General features: G+C 41.6%; 1 protein-coding gene across 1 annotated transcript; it reads left to right on the forward strand.

Moving 5' to 3' along the window:
• Nucleotides 1-12,153: 12,153 nt before the first annotated feature.
• On the forward strand, nucleotides 12,154-14,338 carry LOC143531693 (pectate lyase-like). Its single transcript, XM_077026936.1, has 2 exons — nucleotides 12,154-12,630; nucleotides 12,763-14,338. Exons 1-2 carry the CDS (start codon nucleotides 12,305-12,307, stop codon nucleotides 13,868-13,870), a joined length of 1,434 nt encoding a protein of 477 aa, XP_076883051.1. The 5' UTR covers nucleotides 12,154-12,304; the 3' UTR covers nucleotides 13,871-14,338.
• Nucleotides 14,339-15,028: the final 690 nt, after the last annotated feature.

Below are 15,028 nucleotides of genomic sequence, written 5' to 3' on the forward strand. Positions count from 1 at the left end.
TGTTCGCAGATCCGGAGAAAAAACTGAGTATGGGTCGAACCACTGAATCGGATCAAATTTTCGATCTTGATGACCTCCACACAATATTTTATGATCCTACGAAAGAATCGTATCCATAATTATGCCTTATAGACACCCCGCGAGCCGTTCGAAATTTTGCCACTATTGCTAAAGGGGTATGTTCACTGATCCGGAGAAAAAACTGAGTATGGGTCGAACCACTGAATCGGATCAGAAATTTGGTCTTGGTGACCTCCATACAATATTTTATGATCTTACGAAAGAATCGAATCCACAATTATGCCCTATAGCCACCCCGCGGCCCGTTCGAAATTTTGCCAGTATTGCCAAAGGGGTATGCTCACTGATCCGGAGAAAAAACTGAGTATGGTTCAAACCACTGAATCGGATCAGAAATTCGATCTTGGTGACCTTCAAACAATATTTTATGATCCTACGAAAGAATCGTATCCATAATTATGCCCTATAGCCACCCCGCGAGCCGTTTGAAATTTTGCCGGTAATGCCAAAGGGGTATGTTCACTGATCCGGAGAAAAAACTTAGTATGGGTCGAACCACTGAATCGGATCAGAAATTCGATCTTGGTGACCTCCATACAATATTTTATGATCCTACGAAAGAATCGAATCCATAATTATGCCCTATAACCACCCCGCGGCCCGTTCAAAATTTTGCCAGTGTTGCCAAAGGGGTATGTTCACAGATCCGGAGAAAAAACTGAGTATGGGTCGAACCACTGAATCGGATCAAATTTTCGATCTTGATGACCTCCACACAATATTTTATGATCCTACGAAAGAATTGAATCCAAAATTATGCCCTATAGCCACCCCGCGGCCCGTTCGAAATTTTGCCAGTATTGCCAAAGATGTATGTTCACTAATCCGGAGAAAAAACTGAGTATGGGTCGAACCAGTGAATCGGATCAGATTTTCGATCTTGATGACCTCCATACAATATTTTATGATCCTAAGAAAGAATCGTATCCATAATTATGCCCTATAGCCACCCCGCGGCCCGTTCGAAATTTTTCCAGTATTGCCAAAGGGGTATATACGTTCACTGATCCGGAGAAAAAACTGAGTATGGGTCGAACCACTGAATCGGATCAGAAATTCGGTCTTGGTGACCTCCATACAATATTTTATGATCCTACGAAAGAATCGAATCCGTAATTATGCCCTATAGCCACCCCGCGGCCCGTTCGAAATTTTGCCAGAATTGCCGTAGGGGTATGTTCGCTGAGCCGGAGAAAAAACTGAGTATGGCTCGAACCACTGAATCGGATGGGAAATTTTGTTTTGGTGACCTCAAAACAATATTTTTTGATCCTACGACAGAATCGGATCCACAATTATACCTTATAGTCACCCCGCGGCATGTTCGAAATTTTGCCTGTATTGACAAAGGGGTATGTTCACAGATTCGGTGAAAAAACTGAGTATGAGTCGAACCACTGAATCGGATCAAAAATTCGGTCCAGGTGACCTCCAAACAATATTTTATGATCTTACGAAAGAATCGGATCCACAATTATACCTTATAGCCACCCCGCATCCCGTTCGAAATTTTGCCAGCATTGCAAAAGGGGTATGTTCACTGATCCGGAGAAAAAACTGAGTATAGGTCGAATCACTGAATCGGATCAGATTTTCGATCTTGATGACCTCCATACAATATCTTATGATCCTACGAAAGAATCGTATCCATAATTATGCCCTATAGACACCCCGCGGCCCGTTCGAAATTTTGCCAGTATTGCCAAAGGGGTATGTTCACTGATCCGGAGAAAAAACTGAGTATGGGTCGAACCACTGAATCAGATCAGATTTTCGATCTTGATGACCTCCATACAATATCTTATGATCCTACGAAAGAATCGTATCCATAATTATGCCTTATAGACACCCCGCGAGCCGTTCGAAATTTTGCCACTATTGCCAAAGGGGTATGTTCACTGATCCGGAGAAAAAACTGAGTATGGGTCGAACCACTGAATCAGATCAGAAATTTGGTCTTGGTGACCTCCATACAATATTTTATGATCTTACGAAAGAATCGAATCCACAATTATGCCCTATAGCCACCCCGCGGCCCGTTCGAAATTTTGCCAGTATTGCCAAAGGGGTATGTTCACTGATCCAGAGAAAAAACTGAGTATGGGTCGAACCACTAAATCGGATGGGAAATTTTGTTTTGGTGACCTCCAAACAATATTTTTGATCCTACGAAAGAATCGAATCCACAATTACTCCTTATAGCCACCCCGCGGCCCGTTCGAAATTTTGCCAGTATTGCCAAAGGGGTATGCTCACTGATCCGGAGAAAAAACTGAGTATGGTTCGAACCACTGAATCGGATCAGAAATTCGATCTTGGTGACCTTCAAACAATATTTTATGATCATACGAAAGAATCGTATCTATAATTATGCCCTATAGCCACCCCGCGAGCCGTTCGAAATTTTGCCAGTATTGCCAAAGGGGTATGTTCACTGATCCGGAGAAAAAACTTAGTATGGGTCGAACCACTGAATCGGATCAGAAATTCGATCTTGGTGACCTCCATACAATATTTTATGATCCTACGAAAGAATCGAATCCATAATTATGCCCTATAGCCACCCCACGGCCCGTACGAAATTTTGCTAGTATTGCCAAAGGGGTATGTTCACTGATCCGGAGAAAAATTTGAGTATGGGTCGAACCACTGAAAAGGATCAGATTTTCTATCTTGATGACCTCCATACAATATTTTATGATCCTACGAAAGAATCGTAACCATAATTATGCCCTATAGCCACCCCGCGAGTCGTTCAAAATTTTGCCAGTATTGCCAAAGGGGTATGTTCTCTGATCCGGAGAAAAAACTGAGTATGGATCGAACCACTGAATCGGATCAGAAATTCGGTCTTGGTGAGCTTCAAACAATATTTTATAATCCTACGAAAGAATCGTATCCATAATGCCCTATAGCCACCCCGCGAGCCGTTCGAAATTTTGCATGTATTGCCACAGGGGTATGTTCACTGATCCGGAGAAAAAACTGAGTATGGGTCGAACCACTGAATTGGATCAGAAATTCGGTCTTGGTGACCTCTATACAATATTTTATGATCCAACGAAAGAATCGAATCCACAATTATGCCCTATAGCCACCCCGCGGCCCGTTCGAAATTTTGCCAGTATTGCCAAAGGGGTATGCTCACTGATCCGGAGAAAAAACTGAGTATGGTTCGAACCACTGAATCGGATCAGAAATTCGATCTTGGTGACCTTCAAACAACATTTTATGATCCTACGAAAGAATCGTATCTATAATTATGCCCTATAGCCACCCCGCGAGCCGTTCGAAATTTTGCCAGTATTGCCAAAGGTGTATGTTCACTGATCCGGAGAAAAAACTTAGTATGGGTCGAACCACTGAATCGGATTAGAAATTCGATCTTGGTGACCTCCATACAATATTTTATGATCCTACGAAAGAATCGAATTCATAATTATGCCCTATAGCCACCCCGCGGCCCGTTCAAAATTTTGCCAGTATTGCCAAAAGGGTATGTTCACAGATCCGGAGAAAAAACTGAGTATGGGTTGAACCACTGAATCGGATCAAATTTTCGATCTTGATGACCTCCACACAATATTTTATGATCCTACGAAAGAATTGAATCCACAATTATGCCCTATAGCCACCCCGCGGCCCGTTCGAAATTTTGCCAGTATTGCCAAAGATGTATGTTCACTAATCCGGAGAAAAAACTGAGTATGGGTCGAACCAGTGAATCGGATCAGATTTTCGATCTTGATGACGTCCATACAATATTTTATGATCCTAAGAAAGAATCGTATCCATAATTATGCCCTATAGCCACCCCGCGGCCCGTTCGAAATTTTTCCAGTATTGCCAAAGGGGTATATACGTTCACTGATCCGGAGAAAAAACTGAGTATGGGTCGAACCACTGAATCGGATCAGAAATTCGGTCTTGGTGACCTCCATACAATATTTTATGATCCTACGAAAGAATCGAATCCATAATTATGCCCTATAGCCACCCCGCGGCCCGTTCGAAATTTTGCCAGAATTGCCGAAGGGGTATGTTCGCTGAGCCGGAGAAAAAACTGAGTATGGCTCGAACCACTGAATCGGATGGGAAATTTAGTTTTGGTGACCTCCAAACAATATTTTTTGATCTTACGAAAGAATCGGATCCACAATTATGCCTTATAGTCACCCCGCGGCATGTTCGAAATTTTGCCTGTATTGACAAAGGGGTATGTTCACAGATTCGGTGAAAAAACTGAGTATGGCTCGAACCACTGAATTGGATGGGAAATTTTGTTTTGGTGACCTCCAAACAATATTTTTTGATCCTACGAAAGAATCGGATCCACAATTATGCCTTATAGTCACCCCGCGGCCTGTTCGAAATTTTACCTGTATTGCCAAAGGGGTATGTTCACTGATCCGGAGAAAAAACTGAGTGTGGGTCGAACCACTGAATCGGATCAGATTTTCGATCTTGTTGACCTCCGTACAATATTTTATGATCCTACGGAAGAATCGTTTCCATAATTATGCCTAATAGCCCCCCCGCGAGCCGTTCGAAATTTTGCCAGTATTGCCGAAGGGGTATGTTCACTGATCCGGAGAAAAAACTGAGTATGGGTCGAACCACTGAATCGGATCAGAAATTCGATCTTGGTGACCTCCATACAATATTTTATGATCCTACGAAGGAATCGAATCCATAATTATGCCCTATAGCTACCCCGCGGCCCGTTCGAAATTTTGCCTGTATTGCCTAAGGGGTATGTTCACTGATCCGAAGAAAAAACTGAGTATGGGTCGAACCACTGAATCGGATCAGATTTTCGATCTTGATGACCTCCATACAATATCTTATGATCCTACGAAAGAATCGTATCCATAATTATGCCCTATAGACACCCCGCGGCCCGTTCGAAATTTTGCCAGTATTGCCAAAGGGGTATGTTCACTGATCCGGAGAAAAAACTGAGTATGGGTCGAACCACTGAATCGGATCAGATTTTCGATCTTGATGACCTCCATACAATATCTTATGATCCTACGAAAGAATCGTATCCATAATTATGCCTTATAGACACCCCGCGAGCCGTTCGAAATTTTGCCACTGTTGCCAAAGGGGTATGTTCACTGATCCGGAGAAAAAACTGAGTATGGGTCGAACCACTGAATCGGATCAGAAATTTGGTCTTGGTGACCTCCATACAATATTTTATGATCTTACGAAAGAATCGAATCCACAATTATGCCCTATAGCCACCCCGCGGCCCGTTCGAAATTTTGCCAGTATTGCCAAAGGGGTATGTTCACTGATCCAGAGAAAAAACTGAGTATGGGTCGAACCACTAAATCGGATGGGAAATTTTGTTTTGGTGACCTCCAAACAATATTTTTTGATCCTACGAAAGAATCGGATCCACAATTACTCCTTATAGCCACCCCGCAGCCCATTCGAAATTTTGCCAGTATTACCAAAGGGGTATGTTCACTGATCCGGAGAAAAAACTTAGTATGGGTCGAACCATTGAATCGGATCAGAAATTCGATCTTGGTGACCTCCATACAATATTTTATGATCCTACGAAAGAATCGAATCCATAATTATGCCCTATAGCCACCCCGCGGCCCGTACGAAATTTTGCTAGTATTGCCAAAGGGGTATGTTCACTGATCCGGAGAAAAATTTGAGTATGGGTCGAACCAATGAATCGGATCAGATTTTCGATCTTGATGACCTCCATACAATATTTTATGATCCTACGAAAGAATCGTAACCATAATTATGCCCTATAGCCACCCCGCGAGTCGTTCAAAATTTTGCCTGTATTGCCAAAGGGGTATGTTCACAGATCCGGAGAAAAAACTGAGTATGGGTCGAACCACTGAATCGGATCAAATTTTCGATCTTGATGACCTCCACACAATATTTTATGATCCTACGAAAGAATTGAATCCACAATTATGCCCTATAGCCACCCCGCGGCCCGTTCGATATTTTGCCAGTATTACCAAAGGGGTATGTTCACAGATCCGGAGAAAAAACTGAGTATGGGTCGAACCACTGAATCGGATCAAATTTTCGATCTTGATGACCTCCACACAATATTTTATGATCCTACGAAAGAATTGAATCCACAATTATGCCCTATAGCCACCCCGCGGCCCGTTCGAAATTTTGCCTGTATTGCCAAAGATGTATGTTCACTAATCCGGAGAAAAAACTGAGTATGGGTCGAACCAGTGAATCGGATCAGATTTTCGATCTTGATGACCTCCATACAATATTTTATGATCCTAAGAAAGAATCGTATCCGTAATTATGCCCTATAGCCACCCCGCGGCCCGTTCGAAATTTTTCCAGTATTGCCAAAGGGGTATATACGTTCACTGATCCGGAGAAAAAACTGAGTATGGATCGAACCACTGAATCGGATCAGAAATTCGGTCTTGGTGAGCTTCAAACAATATTTTATAATCCTACGAAAGAATCGTATCCATAATGCCCTATAGCCACCCCGCGAGCCGTTCGAAATTTTGCATGTATTGCCACAGAGGTATGTTCACTGATCCGGAGAAAAAACTGAGTATGGGTCGAACCACTGAATTGGATCAGAAATTCGGTCTTGGTGACCTCCATACAATATTTTATGATCCAACGAAAGAATCGAATCCACAATTATGCCCTATAGCCACCCCGCGGCCCGTTCGAAATTTTGCCAGTATTGCCAAAGGGGTATGCTCACTGATCCGGAGAAAAAACTGAGTATGGTTCGAACCACTGAATCGGATCAGAAATTCGATCTTGGTGACCTTCAAACAATATTTTATGATCCTACGAAAGAATCGTATCTATAATTATGCCCTACAGCCACCCCGCGAGCCGTTCGAAATTTTGCCTGTATTGCCAAAGGAGTATGTTCACTGATCCGGAGAAAAAACTTAGTATGGGTCGAACCACTGAATCGGATCAGAAATTCGATCTTGGTGACCTCCATACAATATTTTATGATCCTACGAAAGAATCGAATCCATAATTATGCCCTATAGCCACCCCGCGGCCCGTTCAAAATTTTGCCAGTATTGCCAAAGAGGTATGTTCACAGATCCGGAGAAAAAACTGAGTATGGGTCGAACCACTGAATCGGATCAAATTTTCGATCTTGATGACCTCCACACAATATTTTATGATCCTACGAAAGAATTGAATCCACAATTATGCCCTATAGCCACCCCGCGGCCCGTTCGAAATTTTGCCAGTATTGCCAAAGATGTATGTTCACTAATCCGGAGAAAAAACTGAGTATGGGTCGAACCAGTGAATCGGATCAGATTTTCGATCTTGATGACCTCCATACAATATTTTATGATCCTAAGAAAGAATCGTATCCATAATTATGCCCTATAGCCACCCCGCGGCCCGTTCGAAATTTTTCCAGTATTGCCAAAGGGGTATATACCTTCACTGATCCGGAGAAAAAACTGAGTATGGGTCGAACCACTGAATCGGATCAGAAATTCGGTCTTGGTGACCTCCATACAATATTTTATGATCTTACGAAAGAATCGAATCCATAATTATGCCCTATAGCCACCCCGCGGCCCGTTCGAAATTTTGCCAGAATTGCCGAAGGGGTATGTTCGCTGAGCGGGAGAAAAAACTGAGTATGGCTCGAACCACTGAATCGGATGGGAAATTTTGTTTTGGTGACCTCCAAACAATATTTTTTGATCCTACGAAAGAATCGGATCCACAATTATGCCTTATAGTCACCCCGCGGCATATTCGAAATTTTGCCTGTATTGACAAAGGGGTATGTTCACAGATTCGGTGAAAAAACTGAGTATGGCTCGAACCACTGAATTGGATGGGAAATTTTGTTTTGGTGACCTCCAAACAATATTTTTTGATCCTACGAAAGAATCGGATCCACAATTATGCCTTATAGTCACCCCAAGGCCTGTTCGAAATTTTACCTGTATTGCCAAAGGGGTATGTTCACTGATCCGGAGAAAAAACTGAGTGTGGGTCGAACCACTGAATCGGATCAGATTTTCGATCTTGTTGACCTCCGTACAATATTTTATGATCCTACGGAAGAATCGTTTCCATAATTATGCCTAATAGCCCCCCCGCGAGCCGTTCGAAATTTTGCCATTATTGCCGAAGGGGTATGTTCACTGATCCGGAGAAAAAACTGAGTATGGGTCGAACCACTGAATCGGATCAGAAATTCGATCTTGGTGACCTCCATACAATATTTTATGATCCTACGAAGGAATCGAATCCATAATTATGCCCTATAGCTACCCCGCGGCCCGTTCGAAATTTTGCCAGTATTGCCTAAGGGGTATGTTCACTGATCCGAAGAAAAAACTGAGTATGGGTCGAACCACTGAATCGGATCAGATTTTCGATCTTGATGACCTCCATACAATATCTTATGATCCTACGAAAGAATCGTATCCATAATTATGCCCTATAGACACCCCGCGGCCCGTTCGAAATTTTGCCAGTATTGCCAAAGGGGTATGTTCACTGATCCGGAGAAAAAACTGAGTATGGGTCGAACCACTGAATCGGATCAGATTTTCGATCTTGATGACCTCCATACAATATCTTATGATCCTACGAAAGAATCGTATCTATAATTATGCCTTATAGACACCCCGCGAGCCGTTCGAAATTTTGCCACTATTGCCAAAGGGGTATGTTCACTGATCCGGAGAAAAAACTGAGTATGGGTCGAACCACTGAATCGGATCAGAAATTTGGTCTTGGTGACCTCCATACAATATTTTATGATCTTACGAAAGAATCGAATCCACAATTATGCCCTATAGCCACCCCGCGGCCCGTTCGAAATTTTCCAGTATTGCCAAAGGGGTATGTTCACTGATCCAGAGAAAAAACTGAGTATGGGTCGAACCACTAAATCGGATGGGAAATTTTGTTTTGGTGACCTCCAAACAATATTTTTTGATCCTACGAAAGAATCGGATCCACAATTACTCCTTATAGCCACCCCGCAGCCCGTTCGAAATTTTGCCAGTATTACCAAAGGGGTATGTTCACTGATCCGGAGAAAAAACTTAGTATGGGTCGAATCACTGAATCGGATCAGATTTTCGATCTTGATGACCTCCATACGATATCTTGTGATCCTACGAAAGAATCGTATCCATAATTATGCCCTATAACCACCCCGCGAGCCGTTCGAAATTTTGCCACTATTGCTAAAGAGGTATGTTCACTGATCCGGAGAAAAAACTGAGTATGGGTCGAACCACTGAATCGAATCAGAAATTCGGTCTTGGTGACCTCCATACAATATTTTATGATCCTACGAAAGAATCGAATACACAATTATGCCCTATAGCCACCCCGCGGCTCGTACGAAATTTTGCTAGTATTGCCAAAGGGGTATGTTCACTGATCCGGAGAAAAATTTGAGTACGGGTCGAACCACTGAATCGGATCAGATTTTCGATCTTGATGACCTCCATACAATATTTTATGATCCTTCGAAAGAATCGTAACCATAATTATGCCCTATAGCCACCCCGCGAGTCGTTCAAAATTTTGCCAGTATTGCCAAAGGGGTATGTTCCCTGATCCGGAGAAAAAACTGAGTATGGATCGAACCACTGAATCGGATTAGAAATTCGGTCTTGGTGAGCTTCAAACAATATTTTATAATCCTACGAAAGAATCGTATCCATAATGCCCTATAGCCACCCCGCGAGCCGTTCGAAATTTTGCATGTATTGCCACAGGGGTATGTTCACTGATCCGGAGAAAAAACTGAGTATGGGTCGAACCACTGAATTGGATCAGAAATTCGGTCTTGGTGACCTCCATACAATATTTTATGATCCAACGAAAGAATCGAATCCACAATTATGCCCTATAGCCACCCCGCGGCCCGTTCGAAATTTTGCCTGTATTGCCAAAGGGGTATGCTCACTGATCCGGAGAAAAAACTGAGTATGGTTCGAACCACTGAATCGGATCAGAAATTCGATCTTGGTGACCTTCAAACAATATTTTATGATCCTACGAAAGAACCGTATCTATAATTATGCCCTATAGCCACCCCGCGAGCCGTTCGAAATTTTGCCGGTATTGCCAAAGGGGTATGTTCACTGATCCGGAGAAAAAACTGAGTATGGGTCGAACCACTGAATCGGATCAGAAATTCGGTTTTGGTGACCTCCATTCAATATTTTATGATCCTACGAAAGAATCGGATCCATAATTATGCCCTATAACCACCCCGCGGCCAGTTCGAAATTTTGCCACTATTGCCAAAGGGGTATGTTCACTGATCCTGAGAAAAAACTGAGTATGGGTCGAACCACTGAATCTGATGGGAAATTCGGTTTTGGTGACCTCCATACAATATTTTATGATCCTACGAAAGAATCGTATCCATAATTATGCCCTAAAGCCACCCCGCGGCCAGTTCGAAATTTTGCCAGTATTGCCAAAGGGGTATGTTCATTGATCCAGTGAAAAAACTGAGTATGAGTCGAACCATTGAATCGGATCAGAAATTCGGTCTTGGTGACCTTTAAACAATATTTTATGATCCTACGAAAGAATCGTATCCATAATTATGCCTTATAGCCACCCCGCGAGCCGTTCGAAATTTTTCCAGTATTGCCAAAGGGGTATGTTCACTGATCCGGAGAAAAAACTGAGTATGGGTCGAACCACTGAATCGGATCAGAAATTCGGTCTTGGTGAAATTTAAACAATATTTTATGATCCTACGAAAGAATCGGATCCACAATTATGCCTTATAGCCACCCCGCGGCCCGTTCTAAATTTTGCCAGTATTGCCAAAGGGGTATGTTCACTGATTCGGAGAAAAAACTGAGTATGGGTCGAACCACTGAATCCGATCAGATTTTCGATCTTGATGACCTCCATACAATATTTTATGATCCTACGAAAGAATCGTATCCATAATTATGCCCTATAGCCACCACGCGAGCCGTTCCAAATTTTGCCAGTATTGCCAAAGGGGTATGTTCACTGATCCGGAGAAAAAACTGAGTATGGGTCGAACCACTGAATCGGATCAGAAATTCGGTTTTGGTGACCTCCATACAATATTTTATGATCCTACGAAAGAATCGGATCCATAATTATGCCCTATAACCACCCCGCGGCTAGTTCGAAATTATGCCCTATAATTATGCCCTATAACATCCTGTGGTACTTTGCTAACTCATGCAATAATCAACGTTATAACTATTGCAAACATGTTAGTATTTCTTTTTCATATTTATGCCAATTGCATTCCTTGTGTAATACTTTCAACTATTTCATATATTCCTTGATTATATGACTTTTAATTGTAATAAATTAAAAAAAAACTTGAAACATTTCATTAAAGATCGGTTGGTGACAGCAAATTTATCATTCTCATTCAACTTCTGATTCAATTAGTATAATACTTTGTATAAAAAGTCCGTTAGTATAATATTATTAAAAGTATCCAATTTAATAAAAAAATAACCAACATATATCTTTTTTACTTGAAAGAACCCGTGTTCTTACATGGACGGTTATATGTTGCCTTGTCAAGAGTTACCAGCAGACATGTGCTAAAGAATTTGATTCTTGATAAACAAGGTAATCTAATACAAGCACAAATGTAGTGTACATGGAAATGTTCTTATTTGTAAAGTATTTGTGTAATATTTCTTTTGTAATTCCTGTAATTTCAATGTAAGTTGTAATTGTATTAACAATATATGATAATTTCGTCGTTGATTGTATATTTCTTAATGTTTAAATTTTAAAATGAGAAAATTATAATTTGCTTCCCTATGCTTTATGGGCGGGAGCACTTTACAGGCCCGAGTCCGATTTTGCGTGTTGCGCGCCACTAAAGCACATGGAAGCAAATCATAATTTTCTCTTTTAAAATTTCCATCAATTACCCGTGTAATACACGGCCTCAAACTAGTATCTTCATAAGTTATGCTATCCGGCTTAGGAGGGAACATTGGATCATATTATAGGTTGTGTTTTGTCAATTGAAAATTCTCAATATAATAGTAATAATATTTTAATTACATAAATTTTCAATATATGTCTAATTATAGTAGATGAGTTTGACCATACAATATTTCTGTTGATGATATACATATTTTGTGGTAGTCCGCATATATGTTATATAAACATTTTAGTTTTCATGGGAAGAAATTTTTAAAAGACGGAGATGATGAAGGCGAATCACTGTGGTTTGATTAGGTTAATTAATCCCCCCACTAGTGGTTCCCTTAATTATGATCCCGATTCCATTTCCATAGACCGACCACAATTAATTCGAATGTCTTTTTCGGCCTTATTGGCCTTTGCGGTCGTCATAGTGGGGAGTCATGATGTCTTAGCCGGAACAATGAGAGAATACACAGGTCATCCAGACGCCTTCATAGAAGAACGCGCTCACAATGCTACCAAGGCCGCTTTAAGAGCATATAATCCAAACCCTGAATTGGCCATCCTTAATTTCAATAAACAAATCCAAGAGTACGTGAGTCATGAGTTCCTAAAATATTACTACTTAATTTGAATGTATGTATGTTATATTAAGGTGGTTTGTTGATCGATCAGGTCTTTCGATGCAGAAACAAATAATAATAATTCAACGAAGAAGAGCTGGAGCTGGAGCTGGAGTTGGAGCTGGAGGAGGAGGCTGCTAAATAGGAAGTCAGGGGGATGCATGGCTACCAACCCCATAGACAGATGTTGGAGGTGCAACAAGGACTGGGCCAAGAATCGACAAGCTTTAGGTGAATGTGCTCGCGGGTTTGGAGAGCGCACGACGGGTGGTATGGGAGGTGCTACCTACGTGGTGACAGACGCCTCAGACGATGACATGCTGAATCCCAAGAAAGGAACCCTCCGGTGGGGAGTCATCCAGAAGAGGCCCCTCTGGATCATCTTCGCCAGGTCCATGGTCATCACCCTCCAGCAAGAGCTCATAGTCAACGACCACAAGACGATTGACGGGAGAGGGGTGACCGTCCACATCGCGCACGGGGCGGGCCTCACCATCCAGTTCGTTCATAACGTCATCGTCCACGGGATCCGGATCCACCACATTGTCTCCAAGCCCGGGGGGATGATCCGGGACTCCACCGACCACTACGGCTTCAGGACCGTCAGCGATGGGGACGGCATCTCCATTTTCGGCGCCAGCAAGGTGTGGGTGGACCACGTGTCGCTGGACCACTGCTCAGACGGCCTCATCGACGCCATCATGGCCAGCACCGCGGTGACCATCTCCAACTGCAAGTTCAACCACCACAACGACGTGATGCTGCTGGGCGCCAGCAACAGCTACCATGGAGATGAGATCATGCAGGTGACCATCGCATTCAACCGGTTTGGGAAGGGGCTGGTGCAGAGGATGCCCGCGTGCCGCTGGGGGTTCTTCCACGTCGTCAACAACGACTATAACAAGTGGGAAATGTATGCTATCGGGGGGAGCATGAACCCTACCATCATCAGCCAAGGCAACCGCTTCAGGGCTCCGGACAACGTCCACGCTAAAGAGGTCACCCACCGGGATCACTTTCATCATAAAGTCTGGAGGCACTGGCGATGGAGGACCGTCAATGACCTTTTCCTTAACGGGGCCTTCTTCGTAGCATCCGGAGATCACTCAGACATTGCTCACGAACTCAAAAAGCATATGGTCCAAGCAAAAGATGGCGCAGCCGTCGGTCTGCTCACTCGTTACGCGGGGGCCCTCCACTGCAGGCCCAACAGACCTTGCTAATTAATTAATAAATCTTCTTTTCTTTTCTTTTCAGGTGGTATTAATTAATTGGTAGCTAGCTAGCCCATAATTAGTTAAATACTACGATCGAGGCCATCAATCATTTATAATCTTAATTTGTAATTATATCTTAGTTGTTAGTTTCTAGTGATTACAATATATCAGAATGTTACCAAGTTTATATATATACACACACAGATCCATAAATGTCAAGTCTGATCGATATCCCCTTGATCTATTTCTTTCCGTTTTTTAAAATTCATAGATATACATTTAAATGACGAAATTAATGTATATGTGTTCATTAAAGGGCAATGTATATATTGACATTTGTTAACTTTTGGGAATATGGTTCATGTCATTGCTCAAAAGTAGGACCGGCAAAACGGGTTGGTTAAGCAGGTTAAGGTCACGGTCAGAATGGCCTGGGTCGGAGCGGTTCATAACATGTTTTGGGTCGAGAGGGATTTGTTTTTTTTTCCAGCCATTCTTAGCTAAAAACATGATCTAAATAAATTTTTACTGTTAAAGGTGTGCAACTGTGTATTAAAGAAGCTTTTGGGTTGAATCTCTCTCATATATATATACATATATATAAAGGGGTGGGATTTAGAGAGAACTCCTTTTAAAGAGAGAATTAAAGAACTAGTAAAGAATTATTTTTAACTATTTTTAAAAAAAAATTGTGATTTCTTTTTCTTTCCTCCTTCTAATAAGATGATATTGTTCCTAAAAAAAAACTTGTCGGTATAGTACTGTAGTGCATATGTGCACTAATGCCTATTCCATATATACAATAGTGTTTTATTGCATATAATACAACACAATTGCATTATCCAATACACACTATTTAATATATGCAAATACAACACTAATAATTGTATGCAAAACACATTATCGCATATATGTAATACAACACTAATGCACATATGCACTATATCGATTTTTTTTAATTTTTATATATAATATAACACTATTGCAAATATACAATACAGACAACTATATATATGTTATTCAACACTATTTAAAATATCAAAATGCACACTACTGCACATATGCATTATAAAAAAAGGTGTATTGCATATATGCATTACTCGTTAATTTTTTTTTTTATTATTATTTTTTCATTTTTATATTTTTTGTGGGGAAGAATAACAA

Source organism: Bidens hawaiensis, unplaced genomic scaffold (assembly GCF_021521415.1).
Source record: "Bidens hawaiensis isolate Kalapana, Puna unplaced genomic scaffold, B.hawaiensis_p1.1 tig00009224_1, whole genome shotgun sequence".
NCBI lineage: Eukaryota > Viridiplantae > Streptophyta > Magnoliopsida > Asterales > Asteraceae > Bidens > Bidens hawaiensis.